The sequence below is a fragment of the Cinclus cinclus genome, chromosome 9, assembly GCF_963662255.1.
Source record: "Cinclus cinclus chromosome 9, bCinCin1.1, whole genome shotgun sequence".
Lineage (NCBI taxonomy): Eukaryota > Metazoa > Chordata > Aves > Passeriformes > Cinclidae > Cinclus > Cinclus cinclus.
In genome coordinates this window covers 19,694,516-19,719,035 of record NC_085054.1, presented here as the reverse complement: position 1 = coordinate 19,719,035, position 24,520 = coordinate 19,694,516, and the positions used below count along the sequence as shown (strand labels likewise).

The 24,520-nt window shown below is 39.8% G+C and overlaps 1 protein-coding gene across 1 annotated transcript in view; it reads right to left on the bottom strand.

Annotated features, from left to right (window-relative positions):
- Positions 1-24,520, bottom strand: part of LOC134047094 (kalirin) — a 341,858-nt gene that overhangs the window by 14,143 nt on the left and 303,195 nt on the right. The window contains exons 14-23 of the mRNA XM_062498020.1: positions 23,398-23,593; positions 17,630-17,796; positions 11,940-12,059; positions 9,103-9,294; positions 6,081-6,230; positions 5,056-5,170; positions 4,571-4,686; positions 3,867-3,989; positions 1,347-1,529; positions 173-291 (exon numbers count right to left, since the gene is read on the bottom strand). Of these exons, the coding sequence (XP_062354004.1) occupies positions 173-291; positions 1,347-1,529; positions 3,867-3,989; positions 4,571-4,686; positions 5,056-5,170; positions 6,081-6,230; positions 9,103-9,294; positions 11,940-12,059; positions 17,630-17,796; positions 23,398-23,593 (1,481 nt within the window). The remainder of the gene's footprint in view (positions 1-172; positions 292-1,346; positions 1,530-3,866; positions 3,990-4,570; positions 4,687-5,055; positions 5,171-6,080; positions 6,231-9,102; positions 9,295-11,939; positions 12,060-17,629; positions 17,797-23,397; positions 23,594-24,520) is intronic.

Below are 24,520 nucleotides of genomic sequence, written 5' to 3'. Positions count from 1 at the left end.
TTTACCTTCTGAAATTTTCTAACCTATAAGTAACAACTGCCCTACACCTGCAGACTTATCTCAATAGCTCTGCACCTGGAAGGAGTTACAGGACAGTTCTGGTCATGCAAATATCACAGAATTATTTTTTAACAGATAATGTGCCATGCAGACAGAGTGTTTGGGAACATACTCTTTCTTTCTGGCTGACTTCCTTTTTTCTTCATTGACTTCATGATTTGCATCTCGCAGCTTCACCTCTCGGTCTGAAAGACTTGCTGGAATGATATCTAGTTCTAGGTCTTTGTTATCCTAGGGGAAAAAAAAGTACAGAGTTTAACTTCATTGTAATCCTGCTGTTGTGCAAAGTGCAGCTTGTTCATGAGATCAAAGAGGGAAGAAGAGACAATGTAAGATAATATCAGAAAGGAGGAAATTTAGAGAGAAGTAGAAGTACTGTGAGAAGAGATAAAAAGCTGAGAAATCTTAAAACACCAGAAATTATATTCATCATAATCTTCACTGCTTCTCCTAACTAGGAATCAATACTGATAAAAAAAAGTCCAAATTACCTACTCATTCATATCTAAATTAGTTGTACAGTTTGGGTCTTCATAAAAAAACAGTCTGATAAAGTAGACTGCCAGGCAGAGACAACATTCAGTGGCCATTTACCATGGAATACCTTTCCAGGCTGTGGTTAGAACTCTGTGTAAACCAGAGGCCCTACAAGGAACAGTGCATGTAAAGTACCATGAGGGTGTGAGGGAATTTATTCCTTATTCTTGATACTTAATTCCAAAGAGTCATTGACTGAAAGGTTTAAGTGTTTCTGCTTCTGGCACTCTCCCTTGATACTATGGCCGGGAAATAGCAGGAGATCCTAATTGCTCCCTTTGATGTTCTACTTTGACTAAAAGAACTCAGAGATGAGGTTAGGGATCAATTGTTTATGTTATCTAAAGGATGAGAAAATGAAAACTTAGACTCAAAGTTTGAATTTGATGCAAAATAATACTGTGGGGACAGGATTTATGGTTTATACCAAAATTAACACAGACTTTTATTTAATGTGTTTGCCCCCCCGCCATTGCTCCTGAAAGCTGTATGGTCTCCTGAAAAACAGTGCAAACATTTGTTTAGAAAATCTTTCTGATCCTCATCTGCCTCTCCTCACATCACTGACCCACCAGAGAAAACCCTTTAACCCTTTTTCTCCAGAAGCAGTTCTGAGCATGGCCGGGTGGGCTGGCTGAGTTTTCAGTGTTTCTAATGGGCACATGAAAACCAACAGCATTCATACCACAGGCTTCACCTTCCTCTGTGGCTCTGGTATAAAACCCCAACAGGACAGAGTCTTACAGTACCTCTGGGTTGATTCCAAGGGCTTTTTCCAAGGAGTAGCGGTATTTCCCCATCCTGAGAGAGAAGTCCCGGTAGCGCTTGTCAACGGTGGTGACCCACTTCCTAATTTCAGTGGCGTGTATGTGTCCTTTTTCTACAAAGCTGTCAGCCAGCTGGATGAGGAGCTTCACTTTCTCCTTTGTTTGCTGCCCAAAATATGGTCCTTGGTTATGTTTTATCATTATTTCCTTTGCTTTTAACTCACACAGCAGTCAAAAGAAGGCCACAATTTTTATACCTCATTAAAGAGTGTCTGTACTTCATCTTATACAGTATCAGACACTTGAAACTCTTTCAGTAAAACATGAAAGGAATGACATTTTTATAAGGACACTTATGAAACTGGAGAAGATAGAAAGCCAAGTTTTTGAAACCCCACAGACACAAACACATAAAACATGTTGGAAGTTATACATGCCTCCTTCCCGTAAGCAAGACCTTAGTTTTGGTGAGCCTTGGAGGAGAAGAGAGATTTTAAAATCACACCTCATAAAATACACCAAGTTACTCTGAGTCTATACCTGGTGGATCTGCAGATCTGTGTAGGAAGGTCATTAATATACCACATATCAGCCCAGGAAGTGATTTTGGGTCATTACTACTCTGTTTAAAAAACAAACAGAATTTAAATCCAAATTCATGGTCTACTAGAAAATCCTCCATTGGTATTTTAGGTCCTGTTAGAACATTACCAGCTAAAAGGTGCCTGTACTCCAAAGCTTACACTGAGCCCCCAAACTTTCCAGAGGTCTTTTCTATTCCTCTTAGGCTCTGACTGCCCTTTAGTCAAAAATGGCACAAAGGTCCTAGTTATAAACTTTAGTTCTGATTCCAAATCTATCCCAGGAAATGAGGCACTGGCAAGCCTGTTGTTAAAGATAGAGAAGATGTTCCACCATGCCTGAAGCAAGACATGTTGTCAGATACTTGACATCATCAGTGATCTGACCACAAAAGGACAAAGGCACATCAGACCAGAAAATACCCAGCAGATTTCAAACACAAAACTAAAGAAATTTCACCACCATAAAATCTGGCTGAACCAAACATCATCCTAACAAATTAAATGAGTACCTAAGCAAGGCCAGGTGTGGAGACGTAAAAATCTAACTTCCTGTCATATTTAAAGGGTGATTCGCTCCCAAAAGCTACTGGTGATTTTACATTCCAAACAATTGTTTTAAAGGCCAGAAAGTTACTGGGATCTGGAAGTCTTCAAGCTACAGCTATATTTGAGAATAACTTCAGTCTGGGAATGACATGCATTTACCAGATTGCACATAGCAATGAAAATATTCTACATCAGCAGTAGAAGCAATAGGACAGCCTGAGGGAACAAGACTTAGATGTGTCAGTGTAAGAAACATCCAGTAATGGTTAATAATGAACAAGGTCTAAAATTCAGTCCTAGGCTAAGTCAAGAGTCAAAACTGTTTGGAAACTTCATTATGAATTTGGATTATTCTGATAAAAATCAAATTATGAACTAGGATGTAATTTCAGGTGGAGTAATTATGGGTGGTTAGAATTCAGAAGTAGTTAAAAGAATGTCATATATGTCCTGTCTGAAGAAATTACCTTCCATCTATTGCTAGTTATCTCACATTTTCAGAAACATGCAAGCTAAACTAAGAGAAGGGGACAAGAACACCACAAAGCCTATGAATCAAACCCATACAAGCACAGACAGCCTAAAGAAGAATTTAAGGATTACAGAAGATGAATTTCAGGACACAGTGAAATGCAGCTACATAATACCAAAGCCATGGTCTTCCCGCAGTCCAAGTCTGCAATTTACATCCTTATCAGAGACTGTTAATACCCCTGTGGATTCACTGTCGATGAATTACCTATGGTTTGAATTAATTTGTCTGAAGCAGATCCAATCACTGGTGTAACCTCACCAGATTTCCCAGAATTGCTCTATAAAAATTAATATATTCTTGGTAATGCAGTTTTGTATTCAAAAATGTACACCCCAGAGTTTAAAGACTCATCTATATAAAGTACTTTGTTGGGATCAGCAGATTATTTCTAATGAGATAAACAATCAACTGTGATCAACCCTGCTGGAATTAGTGAGACAAATTGTGGTTTTAATGACAGAAGAAAGAGACCAGAAGTCCATTGTGACCTTGGATGTGTTCAGATCAATTAGTCACTCTATGTCATTCTATAATGATTTTTTGAGGATGGAATGTCTTAATAGATTGATGTGAACTCTGTATGCAAAATGGACTTTCTCTTCCTTCTGATCAGAACAGAAATTTTCTATAACCAGTACTAACCAAGGTGGAGAAAACCTCCTTTTTGTGACTGTGTCTCACTAAAAGTTCTCAAAACTAATTTATTTTCAGGGCTAGGAATTTTAGAGGGCAACTATAAAATCAAGAGAATATTATTACAGACATCTAAGGCATTCAAACAGGACCATAAATATAGACTAAAGTAGATGGCTTAATTAGATTAAAGTCATTGTTTACTTTGGCAGGTACTCTGAATTCCCCATATTCCTTCAGGAGTTCCTGAGTTTCTTCTGCTGATTCCCCTGTTGAGCTGTGAGTAGAGAGGTAATATTCGCCTGTTTCTTGGATCCAGTCTAAGGCCTGTGAATGTCAAAAACACCAAGGGAAAAACAAAACAAACAAATTTTTTGTATTTCAAGAACTAACCCTCTTACAAAAAAAAAACCCAAAACCAAAAACAACTTGCCAAACAAAGAATATCAAATGCATTGGCACTTGATATCCTGTATATTAAAACACTTCTTAGGAACATATAAAAAAGAATGAAATAATGAAAGCAGGTGGGAAAGGATACAAATTGATACTCAGTTTCCTATGACAAAAATGAGTGTAGGGAATTCCACCTACATACAGATGAATCTGCAGTTAAAGCAGTTTCCTCATTCAGAAATAGCTCAATAAAACAAGTTTGGTCTTATATTTATTTACAAACAAGTGAACAAATACAGAAATTAATCTGGGGTGACAAAAACAGTGAAACTTGTTGGGTTTTGGAATTATCTTAAATGGTTTTAAAATTTATATTTACCACGTTTTCAAAAGTTGCAGTGTTGAAACACAATTTGAAATTGCAACAGGAGCCCCACACAGAGGCGTTACATGGATACAGGAGATTTTGCACATCATCAGGACAGAAGGACAAGGTGGGGTTTTCACACTACCTGCTTGGCACTGCGCTCAAAAACAACATATTGCTGGCACTGATCTAATCTCCTCTTCTTCAGGGTCCAGAAGTGAAGGACACGATTCTCCCTCTGCAACAGCTCGCTCAGAATGGCTGTAGGGCAAAGGGAAACATCTGCATAACTGGGAATTCCTTGAGTACATACAGAAATAGGCTATGAAATGATGAATTTAATCATTTGGCCTGGACCTTGTTCCCAAAAGCAGAGAGCCCAAAATCACACTTCTTAAAAACAAGCATTGATTCAAAGGGGCTACTTAAAAAAAAACCCTAACCCAAAGCCCCAAACCGCATACACAAGAAACCACCACAAAGCGCGTGTAGCTGCAGAGCGCTCTGGTAAAGGAAATGGTGCTAGAACAGAGTTTGCCTTCTGAGCACATTCACAGACTTTAGGAGGACCACACTGCAGAGGGGGAGGCAAACCAGACCTTTAATGTGTCCCTGCAGTGGTGCACCAACCTTTGACCTGCTGCTCGGGGCCTCTGGTGTGGCTCGCCACTCCGGGCATGCTGACGTTGTTCCTGTGGATGTACTTGAGGAACACCTCGGCGTTCCTCCGGGCCAGGGTACAGGCCTAGGAAGAGCAGCACCCCCCACCAAAGAGAATCAGTGAACTTGAGCAAAGAGGACCAAGGCAGTTCTTCCTTATATTGCAAGAAGTTCTTCTTCACAGGTGAAGATGAGAACTTCAGCTAAGAGTCAATAAACTCACTGATAAACTAACAGTCTCACAGATGCATTAAAACAGGAGTAATATTTAATAGGGGCTCTTTTTTATATTAAGGCAAATTAATGACAGTAATAAAACAACTGCTTGTTAAAAACTGGTACCTCACAAGTTTTCTGTCTAACCAGACCACCTCTCAAGAAAAGTATTCATTGTTTCAAAAAATGTGCAAATCTAGAGGTATAATTTCTTAAGCCTTGACTTCAAGTGCAGTTGCATGTTGTGTATCAGTTTTAGTGGCAGGTGGGAGGCTGGCTTGTCAGTTCACTAGTCAGCCTGGGAGATCCCCAGTTCTTTTAAAGCAGCACCTGGAATGCAGGAAGAAATCTCTGTCTCCATCCTGGTGCTGCCTTGCAGAGACAAAATAGCTTCAGTTATTATTAGTTCTTCAGTTATTGGCTTAGAGGACAAAATCTGAAATGCTGGATGGTTTGTACAAGCCAACCCAAAAATGATGTGTAATCCCTGTCATTTATAGTGCAGTTTTAAGAACTGAACTTTGAACCAGCACAGCTAGCATCCTGAAAGTGCAAACACCACCTAATTGGTCTTCTTGACATCTCTCTAAGATATGTATTGATAATAATGCTCGTTATCCCTGCTGTAACAAAGTAAAACTGGCCTATGGTTTATACAGCCAGCCAGTAGCTGAAGTGGAATTACACACCAGATCATCCTCTCAAACCTACCAACACCTGCTCTAAATTATCTACTTAATGGAGAGTTTTCCTGATTTATTAAATAACTAAAATTAGACCTTGAGAAAAGCCTCCTTCTGTTCCAGATGTTTGCTGATCAGAGGGATGACATGGTCTATCTCAGCTGCTGGTCCAAGTTTATCTCGGCCTCCACACCAGTCTTCATCCCGTCTGTATTCCTGCTCCAGACTCTCCAACACACTGCACACCTGAAACATGCCATAACACAACAACTCAGTTATCCACAATCATAACCAGGAGGAGAACATTCAGTAAGTCTATGGCCAATGACATTTCATTTTTGTACTATGGGCCACAGCATGGAGGTAACTGGGTATAAAACAGGCCGTAGACAGAATCTGTCAGAATCTGACAGATCTGTCTAGGGTGGTTTTCTGTCTAGGTGGTTTTCTTACCTGCAGGGATCTTTATTGTTTGGGATACAATTTATCTGGTTTAAGGCTGATAAATAATTCTTCTCTTCTAATGAATAATGGGAGGAAGCACAAAAGGTTGAATCAAGGCAGGGGTCAGTCCAGCCCCAGTGGATCATTCAGGAAATAGTCCCTATTCTAGAACGTGTTTAAAATCCTACTGAAGTCAAGGGACTTAACACATACTTAAAGAAAAGCACATGCTTAAATACTTTCCTGAAACAAAGTCTGAAGCTGCAACTAATTCTCTTCAGCTGCATTTTAGTTGCTCCCTATACAGCTTCTTTAAAGGCTGATGTAAACCAATAGACTTTTAATCAGGGTCACAATCTGGGTGAATGCAGGTCCTCCACTGCACAGGGCTCACACACATGTTCTATCTTGGTAGATTAGTGGAACAGTGGAAATAAGGTGAATGCACCAACACAGCCTGGAAATCAGGCAGGTGCCTCAGACAAGGCTGAGTCTTTTATGTTGCAAGTCATGAGAATATTCTCAGTGGCCTGTGCAGACACAGAAAAAGTTTTCCAGAACATTTGGAAATTTCTTCTTCTTTCCAAGAGGGCTTTTCCTACAGACTCCACGGCTGAGATGACCCAGTCAGTTATTGCTGGGATCCTGGTAGCAATGTCCTTCCTTTTCTTGCTCACTCTTGCAGCTTTAATACGAGCACAATTATAATTCAGGGGACCCCAGGTGGTTAAAGGCACAGTCTGGAGGAGACTCCAGAATTACTCCCAAATCATCCCCACTACCACAGGCCATTTCCATGCAACTCTGATCAAGAGCACATTGAAGTTCACTTTAAAACTGGTGAGTTAAGGTGAGCTGGTAGCTGATCCTGCTGCCAGGCTTATGCACTATGCATTATGCAAAGACCTTATACACTTGGCAATCTGAAATCATCTAGCTTGGATGCAAACCAGCATTCACCCTCAAAGATTTATTGGAGAACAAGTGCTTCATGTGTTATTTAGGCACAGAAAAGCATTTCCATTTTACTTCTTGAAAACCTTGACATTCTGTTGGACTTGGGCAATTTAAATAATGAAAATAAATGGACTGCCTGGGATTCACATATTTCCAGGAAGAATTGTCTCTGCACATGCAAATATCATCTTTCTGTTAAGGTGGTGAGAGAAGTGAATATAAAATGGACTGTCAATGAAGTCAGAGAGAAACTGTGCTATTTCAAATCCAGGGTTTCACCACTAATATCAAGAACAAAATATACTTGGGGAAGACAGGCATGAAAAAGTCTGGCTGCATGTGACACTCTCCCCATTCTTTTCACTTCTTTTTCTAGATACTCAGAGAATTCAGGATCCAGTGAATTATTCACTTCACTGTCAGGCAGTCGGGGAGCAGAGCCTTAAGGACTGTAGATCAGCTGTGCAGCCCAAGAGAAGATAACAGGCTTACAGCACGGATTCATGAGCATTCAAAGACTGAATGAACTTTGCCCTACACATTTGCTGAATAGACGCAAGCAATGAATGAACTGGAGGGCACTGCAGTATGCTTGTCTGAGACTCGGAAGCAGGAAGAGAGACTGAACTAATAAATTACTGGCAATGCATATTTTGGCCAGCACATTTAACTGTCTAAAGCTCTAATGAATCCCCTAACAGTTTTCATTTATCACACTCCTCCATCAGCAGTAATTGATTTAGATCTTGAATCCACCAGGGACTGTAAATCTGTTTGAAATTCTTCACAGTGAAATACATTAATTATAAGGAATGAATTTCTCTTAAACAGTCGTAAAAATACATTGAACAAATGGCACCAAAAAAAGCGGCCCAAGGATCATCTACAGCCTCCTAGTTAAGGAAAAGTACAGTCTTTCACTAATGACACATCTAGTGTTAAAAATCTTCCTGTGTCTGGTTCTCTAATTGAGGACCTAAATGTGTGACAGTAACAATAGAAAATGGCCTGGCAATCACTGCTGCCTTTCTGTGTAAAACCACAGGTTCCTGCAGTGTCCCTGCTAACACCAATTTCCTGGCTGCAGTAAATAACATCAGGCACTAATTCTCACTGACTACAGAATAAAGGGCACCTGCTTGTGCAAGGGATGAATAATCCTACCATGCCAGCAGCCAACTGGAATGTGTTTTGCAATTCATGAACACCTGGAATGAAGTAGAGTTGTGCTAGCATATAATGGGTTCTTGCTTTAATTATCTGTGTTGCAGGTGGATTTAAGAGAAATCCCTTCAAATCTTGGCATCTTTTTTGGCATGGTGGTATTTAAGTACTAGTGAAAATATTGGCTCACAAAGTATCAATTAATTAATTAATTGCAAGTAGTTCTCAAGGAAAAGCAGATTTATACTCATCAAAACTAAGTATCATAAGAACTTGAAACAAAAGTGGTGATATTTCAAAAATTATTCCCATTTGAAAGGGGAAAATTGACAAAAAGCCCAACAAAAATAGCACCTTCAAGAATTATACTGCTACACTGAAAACTTTAAGATGAAAGTAATTACAAACTGCTTGCTGGTCTTTTTTTGTCTTTTCTTGAGGGGGGGAGAGGGTTTGAATTTTTTTTTTTGTGGTACAATGCTTGTCAAATAAAGAATTTTTACTGATTCAGACTTGGTTTACTATGACCCAGAAATGACCCTGTCCAGCTCACCTGCTCAGAGGTTTTATAAAAGGCCACTGAGGCATTGACGAGTTTAAGCCTGTCCTCCATCTTCAGCATCAGCTGCTGCCAGTGCAGGGCCACCTTCTCAGCACATTCTCTGATAGCATCAGCATCATAATGTCCAGCCTGCAGCAGCACTTCAGCCTTCTGCTGGACCTGCAGGGCACTCTGATGTGTCTTCTGTAAGGAAGTGGCATGAAAGAGGGACTGTGTATGAGGGGAGGAAAGAGAGGTTGTACAGATGTGCCAGATATGATAGAAAGGTGAAGCGAGGCGTGAGCATGAGGATGCGAGAAAATGAAATATTTTCAGTTATCTTCAGTTAACAGTCACCTTCTGCAAAGCATTTTAGTTTTAGTTATTCACACACATTTGCAACACGTTAATAAAGCTTGGAACATGTTAGCAGTGCTAAGATGGGTTGGCTCCACTGGTCAGCTACTGCCCCTTGGGCAGTAACATGGGGTGGGGTTCCCAGGGGCCCATTCTGACAGCCGGGGGCAGACAGCTCTTGTGCTGAGCTCTCACCCAGTCTCAGTGCTGACTGCATCCCACACAATCTGCAGCCCAATAGCAAACCCTAAACAGTTGGCAAACTGTGGGCCTAATCACCCTATTTTGGCTCTTGCCAGGCAGTTTACCTGGCATCAGCAGCTTTACTTCTGTAGTTGTTCAAAACATCAATCCCAGAAAATACAAAGATGTCTTACCAAAGGGCATGAACTTTGCCACAAGTATCAGCCCCTACAAGATGCATTTCTTAAATGAGTATTCACTCATACTGGAGATTAAACTTGTGCTCCTACCTTTAAGGTCAGAGCTGGGGAAAGTCAAGCCATTCCCTCCACCATTCCCCAGTTTACTCAGTAGCCACCTTACAGGCAGGACTGACTCATCTGCCCCATTCCTCAGCCTAGACCAGCTCCTCTCAGAGTTACCAAGTGGTGGCTACATCTTCCTCTGTGGGCTCCTAAAATAGCCCCCATCTCTTCACAGCCTCTTGAGTAACTGTGTTCAGACAAGGTTAAGTCCAGTAGTTGATTTTAATCTTCTGAACAGAAGCCCTAAAATCTCTCAGACTCCTCTGTGCTATGTCCCATTTGTAACTGCTGCTGACAAATTCTCATGTGATAGTTTTATGATATAAGCCATGAACCTGGAAAAAAGCTTGAAATCATCTGGTAGCACACTGATGAATAATGCAATGTAGAGAAAGCTATTAGGAAACAAAAAGGATTAATACTTGGCAGAAACTTAGGAAGAGGTTCAAGAACAACTGGTTAAATTTAATATCCAGCTGCTTTATTGGTGTTAGAATTGTAATACTTGTTTGAAATAGACTTTGAAGGATTTCAACTGAAAATCAATTCCACATCTAGAATGCTTTTAGAGAACAGTCTGCCTTGTGTGCTTTGCTGATCTCTTCCCCATATTGAGCTTTAAATATTTTAAATATTTAAGCTAGCAGTTTTTCTTTTTGAAAACTTATTTTCCCCTCACAGTGGTGTAACCCTCTTCTTCCTCTGCAATTTGCATTTACCACCAAATGCAAGCACTTCCCCAGTGTCAGAAGCTGAGATAACTCAGCCAGTGGCTGTCTTGTTCCTCACTGCTGTCTGGTGGTGGTTGCCAAGATGTGGTCAGCACAGCTTGGTACCAGCCAGCTCATACAGAATTGATAAAAAATCTTTTTCCTTTTCCTTTAGGAGCTGCAACAGCTGCTCCTTCCTTACTCTGAGCATAGATTGATCAAAATAAGTCATTAGCTGAGATTTAAACTCTATACTTATTAGCATCACTGTAATGTATATTGACTGACTTCAAGCTTACCAGGAGACATCCCTTCCTCTTCGCACCACCTCCCACCCTCAGTCAGGCATCTCTACAAATCTCCATACTTGCAGAGTTTAAAGTGTATGGGTATTTTTCAGCTGTTCTTTTCTCTTTAAAAAGCTAACAATTAATATAATCTAGGAAGCAGACACACCTTTTAAACTGGAGAATAAAAAAGCAATGCTAGAAACCAACTTATTTCTAGAAACTGATGTGAGCACAGGGTTTGCTCATAACAACAGAGATAAATGAAGCACCGAGCTTAATTAGGAATCTTTTAGTACCCTGCTCAGGGCAGACCTTAGACTTTCAGTACCTTCTCATTCAAAGGAAAGCTGCTCAGAACAGGGTCTCTTCCTCCTGGCCCTGTGAGTGAGCCAAATGGGTTTGCTCACAATCAGTTTCCAAAGGCCAGGTCAAAGATGTGCTGTCACTCCAGAGCAAGAAGGGGGAAAAGCAGTTTTGGAGCAAATTCTTAAAAATTGTCCCTCTTGCCTCTTTGTCAAGGTTATTTGAGGATGAGGGTTGGAATGAGTTTCTTTTATGGTGTTCATGAAAGGAAAGCTGAATGAAAGATTATTTAGTGTGAGAGTATTATCCAGCAAAAAAACATTCACAAATGAATGTGGTGCAATGACCTGCACACTGTGGATGAAGAAAAAAAACTGATTTGACAAACTTTTCCCATTTCAGATCACTTTATGAATTTTAATCATCTTAAATTTTTATCAAAGAAATTATCAGGAGATGCCTGAGTGCCATTTTCATTAATGGAAAAGCTTATATCTGGAAGTCGAAGAATTAGCTGAAGGTGATAAATAAGTTGTTTCACTATTAGCCTCTGGCTACATTATGAGTTTAATGATAAGTTGATTTTCTAAAGCCTCTATTCTTCCCGTTCCTTCAAGAAAGCAACGATTGATCCCCATGAGACAACGTTTTGTAAGATGTTCACCTGGGAAGGAGAAACAAAGTGAACTTGTTGGTGTTACCTCTATTGCCAGCTGAAACTGCTCGTGCTCTCGCTGGAGCTGCTCAGCCTCCGAGAGGGAGCTTGCATTGACAAGGCTTGCATTGAGCATGGACTCCCCATTCCTGATCCAGCCAAGCACCTGCAAACAAAAGATGTGCTTATTGAGAGGTTGCTTCAGTACCAGGGTTTATGCAGAAACCTTATAGAAATGCTTCAGCCTGGCTGAACAACAAGGGTGGGCTGCATGTGTGAGCAGAAAGAAACCCTAGCATAAGGTCTTAATGACACACAGCTTTAGGAGGCACAGATCTTATTGAAAACGGTATTGCTCAAAGAATTAAACTCCCTTTACAAGGATATTTGGGTAGCAAAGAGCACTCATTTTCAAGCTTTAAGCACAAAAATGAATAGGACCCTATGCAAATACCCCAGGGCAAAACCACAAAGCATAATCAGGCAGATTTTAATTTAAACATCTTTTCAGATTTCCAGCTGTAATCATAGATGTTGCAACACCTTTCTGCTTCATTTGCCTGTGTGTCTTTCACACAAAATTCTGTGTGAAAGAAGAGCTTAGGGGGTAGGAGAGGACACAGTTGGATTCATCTGGCATGGTGCTAAGATGCAGTTGGAATTTCCACCTGCACACAGAGCTAGGAAAAAGTGTCAAGTCTTGCATTTTGTATTTAATCAAGAGGCTTTACTTCAGACATGTTTAAATTATTTGTAGACATGCAATCCATGCTGTAATGGCTGTAAAATCACATCCTAAATGTACATAATTAATCCATCAAACTTGTACTCACTCATTTAAGCAGCAACATTTTCTGCTATTTTAAGATACGTGTTTAGGAAATTAGCACCCAGTACATATATGCAAGTTTTTCCTGTGTTGTCTCAAAGCATTTTTTCTACCTGTGAAGGTGTCAAATTAGTCCAGTAAAGCCAGAAACTTGTTGAGTCCAATTCACAGATGCACAGGAAATCCTGATTGCTCAATCATTGCCCTAAATTTAGCTCATGATTTCCAAAATTGACTTTGCTGCAACAGTCCACATAGCAATTTCCCATTTGTACTACCATTTTCTACAAGGGGTTCATTAAATTGCCTGTTTTTCATCCCTACATCATGCATCGTCCCAGTTAGTGCCATTCAGTTCCCTGTAGGGTAAAAAATTTGTTTTCCCTAGGAGAAAAAAGGGAGACATCTATACATATAGCTGACCCTAATTTGTAGAAAATTATATTCTGTTAAGTACAACAGTGTGGAAGATTTAATTTAATTCAATTCTCTTTCATCAGCAGGTGCAATTGTTCCTGTGGAAAATGCATCACACATTTAAAGGAAAAGCAGTTGAGTTATCAGGTGGAAGTTGTCTGGCATTTTCTATAACCCATCAGACTTGAACCCTGAATTATTACCAACTACATGGTACCAAACTCTGAAGCTAACCAAAGGATTACTGTACCCAGAAAAGGCTTGAATTGAGGACATCATGAGGCAAGACATGTTTTCACATTTTACATACTGCAATACACCCTGCCTTGGACTATTTGGTATGTAGAAAATATTGAGTGTGGATGCTAAAAATACAGCATTTTTTTCCCCCTCTGTGGAACAGCTTTCATTTCAGCTGAGTTTTTCTAAAAGTGACACAGACAGTTTGACACAGAATTTGCACAAATATCTGAACCTCTAAACAGTGAAACATCAGAAAAAAAATATATGGAAACTCAGTCTTGAAACAAAGCAACTTGATTAGGAAGAGGGACCACACAACCAGTCTGCCAGGTTTCCTCTTGTGTTAATAACACAAATTCATCCCTCTGTTCAAGTGTCTTGCAGACTCAAATTATCCAGGGGAAAGCAGTTCAGGTGGACTGATGGATTTCATGAGCCAGCAATGCTGCCAGCACTGCTCCTGACCAAGGCTGCTGTCACCACCCCTGAGTAGCTGCTCCCTCTCCTTCCCCCAGACACATCCATTCTGAGGTTCCTATACTCCCTTTTTCAGGCCCAAGGAGCACCCAGACACTAGCAAATTTTGCTTGGGAGCATTTATACAGTGACTCCTTTCTAATTCCAGAAGTCTGGCACTTAAATGTTGGAGCCTCATCTGGGATTTGTTTCAGCTCTTTTCATAGTAGTGTTTCTCCCTAAAAGATAGCTTTAAACAGACATTTCCTACAAATGACAGATTTTATCAGCTTCATAGAAGCAGTGATTAAATAATTCTGAAGTTAAATAAATCTTCAAAGACTTTCTTATACATAGTAACATTTTTTAACAGAGAAGTAGAAACACTTTTATGGGATCTAATATAAAAGCCACTTGTCACTGGAGAACAGTTTTACTGCAAGGCATGGGTTGTTTAAGAGGGCAACCACAACTCTGAAACAACTCCCACCTTTGACTCCAATTTGCTTTAGAGAAGCTATGCTCCTGTACAGGGATTCTCTGTAATTAAATAAAAGTACCAATTTCTTCTAAAACTCCTAATTTCTTCCCTGGAACTCTGCCAGCTTCACTGAGCACAGAGTCAGACTCTACAAGAAAAATAAAGACAGAGGTACCCCTCAATCCCTTTTTTATTGAGATACCCCTCAATACCCCTCTCCTTAAGAAATGAGAGCTCTGTACTATGCAGTGCTTTTGTCTACTGCTCAGTTTAGTCAGGATTCCTTCCTTCATGTTTCTAGAAAAGACTGCTATGGATACCTGTCCAATCAGATAAGATTTTTAAGTTTAAGTTAAGAGGACAAAACAATCTAAATGAATCTCTTACCCCTCCAGTCCCTTTGCAGCTTCCTTCAGAAGCTTTTACTAATACAGACACAACCATCAAGGACAGTTTCTGGTAATTTTAACCATGTTTAAAACTGCATCAGTTTTCCAGGAGCTATTTGACATTAGATTAGGAAAAAATAAATATATTCAGTGTCTCTCAAACAACTATTTCCATCATCCCTTAGGCATATGTATTTTGAAGCAAATCTAATGCCAAACAGCAAAAATAGATGGATAACAAGCACATCAAATGGATTACATATACATCAAAACAACCTGGAAAGGAAGTATAGTGGGACACCTTGAGGATATCTTGGAGCAAATTAGGTCCAGTTCAACACTTCCAGAAAAAAAAAAAAAAGACTAAACCATACAAAGATAAATCAAGGGATAGGGAAGTCAAACAGCTGCAGGCACAGCATTAGAGTTTGTTTTTTTAAACTGATCTCCACAAATCTATTCTGCTATTACTTTCATGTAAGCAGTCCAAGCTCTATAGTTTCTGTCAGAAATGAGAAGGATCCAAAAGAGGGAAAAATCAGGCTTAGGCAGAATTTTTCTTAACAACAAAGATCCTGTGAATTACTGATCTTTACTATTTCCTCTCTAAAGCAGTTCACAGAACATCTCATTTGGAACTGTCCCACTTTAATGGCCCCAAACTTCAGTTCATTGTCTTGGCATTCAAACCCTTGGTGCATATGATATAAAGCAGGAATATCTGGTAAATGAAACTTAAATAGATAGAGACAGTTAAAATACTTTTTATTTCCATGAGCCATTATATCAAAATGCAAACACATGTACATGTAGCAGCTTTGACCAATTTTACTCTGTCAGCAGAACTTAACACAGCTACAGGAGGTGTCTTGCAACAACCACATCTCGACTCGTTCATGAGAGAAAGAGCAATTTGGTAATGAGATCATCCATCATCTCAGATGCACTAAACTGAAAGTGAAGGAAACCTGGACCAGACTGAAAATGAACTACAAGCCAAAATCAATACATTTCCCAATTTTACTAAATGGTTGGGAATATGACTCATCTACAGGAAACCAAATAGATAGGGCACAGATATATTTCAACTTGCCTCTTTCTGAGAGAGATTGTAGCTGTGGTAATTTATAGGTTAACAAGCAAAGGGGCCCTTAGTATTCAGCTGAACAAATAAAATGGTTTTTTCACTACTGGTTTGCCAGAGGTCACATAATAACAAAGGCTCTGAGGGTCCCAAGCTCTGTTAAGGAAATACTAATTCAAGGCAGCTGTTCTCACACAATAAGTATTAGCTCAGTCCTATAACCACTTCCTTTGGGTAGATTCCAGCAGTAAAACAGTTAAGGACCAGCAGATATCTGATAATAAGGCAAATAACAGTCAGGTACCTGCAGAATGTGCTGCACTGCCACTGAATGGCTGCAGGAGCAGCCACAGGGCTGACTGCACTTCATTCCAGGCAAGTGGGCAACCTGCATCTTTAGCCTTTGTGCTACACATGTAACTCCTCTCTGCTTTCTGTCAGGAGTTAAAATGGCTCTGCTTCATCATAAATGTATCACATACACCTCCAAGTTTAGCTAAACTGTGTATAAGAAACTTCAGGAGCCTATAGAAAATAAAGTATATAGTTCATAATAATGTTAAGATGGTGAGTATAAATATCACAAAGTGTTTTTGAGTTTAGCTTGGTTTTTTTTAATTTTTTTTTTATTTTTTCAGAAGAAAGCCAAGCAGTCTATAGAGCTCCAGAACATCGTGAGGAGCTGATCTGCAATAACCACAAATGCAAATTGATCAAATTTTAGAAATAAAAATTAGGAGAGTTCTATGCTACTTTTAGGAAGGATTGCAAAATATTCACATCAAAGCAGACTTTGAAACAAAATGTATGCACTGCTGTTAAGTGCTGTCAGATTTTTGAGTGTGAAGGATTTCTTTTGCCAGCAATGATAAAGCAAGTCCGACAAATAATCACTCAGTTATTCTGTCTTCAAAAGTGAATATTTATGATCATATGTAGTGAGCATTCAGAGAGTGTGTGTATGTGTATAAGTAAACAAATGGACAGATATCTTTCATGAGCACCTTGTAGTACCTGGGCACACCACCCTCCAACCCACCTATTTGTATGGGAAAAATGTAAAACTGAATATTTCAGGTGTCTGGAAAAACATTCTTGTTTTTCCTGATGAAATCAAGATCATTCAATTAAAAGACAGACATACACTAGAATGTGAAGCTACCTATGGGCTAGGAAGCAGGAAGTGTAATGTTATCCTGTGCAGTAAAGGAAAACAAAGAAACATGAGGCATCCAAATTAAATATTAGGGAAAACCAAGGAAGGCAGAACATAACTGCCTACACTAGGATGAAATCTGAAAAAAAGGCAATGTAATAATGCTAGGATGTCTAAACAAGTCCTGGGAACTGAAGACCACTGACAGATTTTTTTTATATCACCAGAAGATATTAAAAATTCCTGCAAGATGACAGATGTATAGCAATAAATGAAAAGGTAAAACTACCATAATGTCACACTTAGGTCTCACAGCTCAGTTTCCTTTGCTTTGGACCTGTTCTGCACCTCAGCTTAAGTCTGGGTCACAAATCAAATAATTATATTCCCATAAAACTTGGAGTTTGAGGCCGTTTCTCCAGCTAAGAAGCTACATGGTCAGTTCTGTGCAGAATTGCCAAAACTACCCATGATGCCAAAACGTGCACACTTGGGAGAGCAGAGCCCCTTTTATTTGCAAAGGGCCATTCTGTAACCTGTCAGGAAATCAAGTGTTGTTAAGGAAAGGGGGATTTAGAGTGCCCACCTAAGGGCTTGTCCCTTGGCAGACACTGGCTGAGTGTGAATCTGTGTAATGGCTGAAAAACCTCTCAAGCCCTTCATGTGGTTAAAAACTCTCACCTGCTTGACCTCAGCCTGGAGGTGCCGGAGCTGTAGGCACTGCTCTAACCTCTTGTGAGTTTGGTCAGCGTTAAGCTCCAGCTCGTGCTGTTTCTCATGGAGGAATTCCAGCAGTTCTTGAACCTGTGTTGCAAGATCAATATCTTTTTCACAGATCAGCTCAATGCCTGTAACATGCAGAGAGAGAAAGAGAGATCACAGCACTTACTTGAAATTTCAATTTTGTATAACTGTAAACATCAAAATTTTTTGCCAGCTAACACATTGATTTGCAATTGAGTTATTCTTTATCACTTAACTTTCTCACATGTAATAGCTGGCTTTCCCAGCTCCCTAATCTTCATCACTACATTTTTCTACAAAGTGGCGTTTCTCTGGTGATCACTGCTCCTCTGACTCATCAGCATCTGGCCAGCTGGACTGACTTAAGCACAGTCTTGCTGAAAAACTTGCATGAACATCAAATTTTAAAAAAGTCAGAAAAATCCTTTCTTTTTTAGGGTAATTTATAAACTTATAACTTAGAAATGCATGTTTGAAAAAAAAAAACAACAAAAAACCTAGAAGAGAAAAGAGATAAGGAAGAAAATAAGAAAGTGAAATTCAGGAAGTAAACTCTAGGCACCAGATCTACTGTAGTAGATCTACAAATGCAGGGAACTCCATAGAGAAAATTTTTTTCCATCTGGATGCTTGTAGAGGATCACTAACAAGGAATTAGTTTAAATCAGACTTTAGTTAATTCAGAATTATTCCACAGACTGACTTTTGTCCAATCTTCACACAGCAGACAAAAAGGGTATCTTAGTACCACATCCCCCTCCCTTGCATCCTACATGAGCTTGCTAACCCCTCACAGGTCTGATTTCACGGCCCTGACTTGACCAGGAGATTTTACTAGAGACTTCCTGAGGCCCTTCCTACATCCTGAATGTTTTTCTAACACTGTGAGCCTTGTGTGTGGTGGTTACATGAAGTACAGTGCAGAGCTTTACACCTTCCTTCCAGGTGACACCGATGCGATTGCGACGCTGGGCTCACTACCAGTGCAGCTGGAAGGTCTGGCCTGAAGGAAATGTCATCCCATGTTACTGTGGTCCCTGGGAGTGCAAACTAATAAACACCTGACTCCTCCCTTATTAAGGTCTACTGGAATTTTGTCATTGGCCTCAAAGCAGGAAGGATAAGGAACCTAACATAAAAATAACGTGATTGCAGAAATCCTGAGAAAACACCATGCTTTCCTCCAAAGCCATTTGATTTCATGGAATAATACAGAATTAAAAAAAAGAAATGTATTAATTAGAAGCTGCTGAAAAAAGTCTTGGGCACTAACTTTGAAAACCATTTAAAAGTTGTCTTTACCTCCCTCTTTATCCTCCTCAGAGACTTTGACTTTCATTCAGCGGTATCGACACAGGACAGCACACAAAATAAATACAACCTTATTACTAACCCTAGCCGTTTTTCCTGATTTCTGGTTTTATCAGAAAAAACACATGGGAATGCAAATGATTGGCTTATCCCCTTTCTCAGCCAAAGCAAAACAGTTCCTTCATTACCAAATAAAGTGGAATGGCCCCTGGCTTCCCATTTAAAACTGGAAATTTAATACATGTTTCTATTCTTGGGAGTGAAGTTCTTTTCAATTGCCAGACACCAGGCATTGTTGCTGCAATTAGCCTGCATATGGTTGTGTAGCCTGAGGGTATGATGGCTTTTTGTATGCTTGACTTCCCCACACCTATTGGATATCAAATGCACAGATTTCCCTCCCGCACACTCAGCTGGTGCAGCTCTGATGCTGCAAACTCATCAGCAGCAACCAGGGAACTGCCTGGGATGCTATCCAAGGGCAGTGTGTGCTCCCCATGATGAATGATCTGCCCTTTCCTGCTTGTCATATGTCATGCAGATTTATTCTGTCGTGCCAGCACATGCGGTGAGAGCGCTTTTTCTTCTGAAGTATTGTTTGGCAAAACAGAAAGTCTTGTTTCCCGAATAATTTTGTACATATTATCTTTACATTGTGTTTTGACAGCTAGAAAAGCACAGCTGACTTTCTGATAAAATGAACTTGGTTACCATTTTATTCTACTGCCTCAAACATTGCAGCAGATGTCAAGTGAATGATATTGAATTGAAAATGTATTTAAAAAATCCTACAGGAAGGAGTACTGGCATCCTACAAAACATACATTAGTGACACCTGAAATGCTTGCAATGAGAGACAAAATTCAGACTAGGGAAGGGGTATTGCTTTTTAACTTGCACAAAACTGTTCTGAAATGGCTTTAAACCTGCTTTATGCTGAAATATTAAGAGCCTGTGATAGCAGAGTTTATATTCTCTCCTTTGCAAAATAAACTATAGTCATAATTAACTGTAAAGGACACCACAAAGCAAATGAAATAGATTTCTGCTTCCCTTTTAAGCAATGCAGCATTTGGAAAAGGGGTGAACAATGTTAGTTTGATGACTGGGAAGCAAAAGGACTTTGAATTTTACACGTATCAGGTGGAGACTTACTGAATGCCCCCAGCTTCAGCTCTACAGTGTATTTCAGGTTTGACTTAGAAGCAATTTGTCTAAGATATAGAAAGCTCTGTAAGCAATAAGAGACCCCCAACTGGGGGCTCATTATGACAATGATACTGACAATGCAAATGGACTTTATTAATCAAATAAATTTGCACAATCAATTAACCAGCTATTAGAGTGTAACTGCTTTTAATGCCTAGAATCAGACTAACTAAGGTGCATATGCTAATAAATTACCTGAGCACATCATCACCACAGCTTGGGCCCAAGTGCTGAATCACTCCTTAATAATTATCCTTAACTTTCCATGGGAAATTGTTTTCTCAGAAATGTCCAAGTTGTCACTTTTGGGAACACTAGGCTCCTTCAACATATTGAGTTAGGCATCCAAAATAATCAATAACCATTTTTGAGATTATTTACCCACATATTAAGCTTTGCTATCAGCAGTAGAGCTAAAATCAAACAGGAAAAATAGCAGGTAGGTTTCTTGAAACAAAAAGGACTGGCTCATTATAAACTCCAGTCTTGTTGAGAATATTACTATAATATTCTCTACAGACAAATATATTTCCTGATTGACTCAGATTTTAGCAATGATTTGCAAGTACTGCAAAATTTCAGGAAATGCACCCTGACTTCCAGATCTTACCTTTTCCCTAACAAAACCAAACATTTCTTTAAAAAATAATTATTCTGATGGGAAAAACAGTGTAATCCAGGCTCACTCACACCTGCTGGAATATTGGAAGGAATCACAGGAACATAACCCTGAGCTGGATGGAACTTTGGAGATGCTGGGCTTGCAGAGATGCCTGATTGTATGGATGCTCTCAATATCCACAGAGTCTGACCTGGTGCATCACAGAACCACTGGATTTATTGTACCAACATAAGAATGTTCACAGGGATTTCCAGACACTACAAAGCCTAGTAAGAGTCAGTGCTCCAAGTCTACATTAGACATGCAAAAATCATGGCTGAAAACCTTCTTTTTCTACTGCCTCAAGAGTTCCAAGTGAAAAAGACATCATAAATGGTAGCACCTGGATGTAATTTTATCTGACAGACTTGCCTGCTTCAAGACCTCCAAGACAAAGGACAGAGTGATCAAAATCAAGTCAGTTTCCTGTGTGGCATGCTGAAAAGAATAAAGTTCAAAGAGAGTTATAGGGAAGGGAAGAAACTTGGTCGATTAAGGGTGGCTGGTGAGGTAGAATGGCTCTGGAAAATCACATTTTTTCTGGCTTTGTCTTCTGTGTCTACAGCTGAGTTTTGATTGTAGCAGTGGTGACAGTGTACAGTAGGAAGCAGCAATAGCAGCTGATTTCCCAGAACCCCTGCAAGTTTTCAGCTCTGGCAGTTAAGAATAATCATCCCCTACCCTATGCACTGAATGGCTATGATAAAGGATTCAGGAAGAGGGAAATAAAAATAAACCACTTTTTTATGAGGTATGACTATTCTTTATTGAAGTAAGAAGCAGTAGGCTCCCAAGTACTGTCTTTCTCCCTTATTTTTCCATTCTCCCAGCATTTAGCATTCCATGCATTGCAGACATGCCATTACCTTGGATTAACTACAGTTTCTCTACATCCCCATGGGACTTCTGCTTCCCTGCTTTTGGGAGCAGTGGATTTTTATTGGGTAGGCTTCATAGAAAGGGATCTTGGAGAATCTTACAAGAACATTTTATAAGCCAATTCACTGAGTGTTGCTAACCTTTTGTCAGCAATCCAAAATAAGTTCTTTCTAACTTCTTGACAAACACAGAACTGTTTTTTTTTGTTTTTCTTCATTTTCTAAAAATCAGTCACTGAGGCTCCTGACCGTGCCCTGTTCTGGATCATATTCTTTAGGTCTCATGGATTCCTTCAGGATAAAAAAAAACAGACAAAAGAGCACAAACAACTAACATCTTAGGATGACTTTTCTAACTCAGAAAGCAGGGAGGCTGAAGCACAGCCTGGCCAGGCATCATGTGGGCAGATCTCAGAGAGGCTCACACACATGGCTCACAGAAATTATCTACTTCACAACATCCTCTTGAAGCTGTCCTCAAGCCTCTGTTGAGTGCAGCCTGCCAAATCAGGCTGGATACTGACAGATTGTTTTGAAGGTAGGTGCCTAGAGGTAAAATGTTTGCCAAAGAATAATACCATAAAATCCTAATTATTTCAAACGAGGGAAAGAACAGGAACTGCTCTTGCTTTGCACTCTTTCCAAACGTTTTAGAAGGTTAAAGCACTATGCAAGTAACATTCACTTCTGGGCTTTATGCAGTGATTATTCTGAATTATGACATTTCTTTTCCAGATGCAAAATTCAAGGATACAAAAATTTTGACTCTGTGGATGTATTAGAAATTCTCTTGTGTTGAGAAGCAGAGTAAAATCAGACTTCTACCTGAATGACTCATGACTCATTTAGGAGCACACATCAAAGTGCTTCTTTACACATAAGCCGCTACCTTTAAGTTCACTCTGTATAGTTTATCATATTCCCTTTTAACACAAAACAACTCCAAATAGAACTGGCTGGAAACAAGAGTTCCATTTCATGACTGGTTTCAAGTCTCTCCTGTTTGGATTCTTTCCCAGAGGACTCTTGGATAATTAGATTCTTTCTCCCCTCACTCTCTCTCTCTTTCCCTTGGGCATGCACCTTGAAATGGGGAGCAAGGAAAAGGTACTCGAGTCTGCAGGGAATGGAGCCAGCCCATCTGGTCAGTTTGACTCTCACTAAAGTCTATTTGCAGTAAGATTAAGAAGCTTAGGAGACTAGAATGACTAGACTTCATCCAGACCTGAGGACTGACTGCCCAGCCCAAGGGTCTGTAGCTCATGACTCTGCAGTGTTTGTTTCTGAGCTGGAGCAAGGACAAGGAGCTTGTCTTGCCCTCCCCTCTCCATCCAATTTGGAGTCAATCACAAACTGCAGTCCTGAAACTTTCTGAATGAAACTTGAAAGTCAACTTCATTTCCTCAATGAGTTTCAGTCTCAAAGAAACAGCAGGTTTTTACATAAAATTCTGAATCAAAATTCTCAAAACTTGTGGAACAGTTGTAGGAGTGGAGAGACAGGTATTGCCTATACTTAAGTTAAGAGCTTATTTGATATGTATCAAGGTATTTTTGCTTGTTGTACATTTTAGGGGGTTGGGCTTTTCCTTGTTTCAGTTTGGCTTTTTCCCCCATGTAAAATAGAGATCAAATTGTTCTTCTCACCTGAAGCCTGGACCTCCATGATGTATTGGTGCAAGTCTTGCCCTTGCTGGATGACTTCAAAGGTCATGTTGTTCATGGCCAGTTTCCGCTCAGTGTGACGCTGCAATCGCTGCTCAGCCAGAGTGAGATCTTCCGTATTGAAATCATTCATTTGCCTCAGCAGATCTTCATTCCAAGCATCCAACTCTGCCGTAACCTTCGTGGGCAGAAGACAGACACTCAGGATCAAAGAAATATCTTACTCTCAAACAATGTCTGGATCAGAAAATACTTTGCCTTTTGACTCTGATCCAGAAACCTTCAAACTCCAGATCCTTCCCACTTAATGGTGACACTTCATATTTTTCTTAGGTGAGGATCCATGAAAAGATATTCAGTCCAACAAAAACTGTCACCTTCCTTTTCCCTTACATATCCCAAATGACACTGGAAGAGAATACCCACTACATTCCCACTGATGGTAGAACAAACGTTTCTGAATATGTTCAAACTAAATGAAAAAACAACACTTCCAGAATTAAAAAACCCTGCAGCCACAAAACACCCTGAAACCACACAATCCCCAAATGGCCTGAATGTTTCTAAAACTATTTTGCAACACATTATATGTTACATATCACAGATGTAATGCACAACACAGAAACATCACACTCAAGGTTTAGGTGAATCATCTCCAGATTCACAAATGGTACCTGGCTGTAAACAAAGACCTGCCAGTAACTCCTGGGAACATGCAAAATCTTCTCTGCTTCCTAATTGTGACATACAGGCTGATGTTTTTAGCAGTCCATTTATTGTATCTTCTGCATTTTACATCTTTCTCCACAGTAGCCAGCTGGTATCAAAGTCCTCCAGTTTTCCCTGTGCAATTAAAGCAAGATCTAGCCTCCATCTAAGCAGCCCAGTCACACCTCAAACTAGGTTCTGCTGCTGCAGACAAAAAAGAGGGAATGTGCTAGAGACAATGAATGAGGGAGGGGGGATGAGGGAAATGGGAATTAAATAGTACACTGCAGAATACAAGTCTTAGAAGGATTAAAATTATTAAATAAACGCCTTAATTCTGATTAATAGGTCAATTCCTGATAGCTCTATTCAGGAGAGCTAAGTATCTACATTCCCA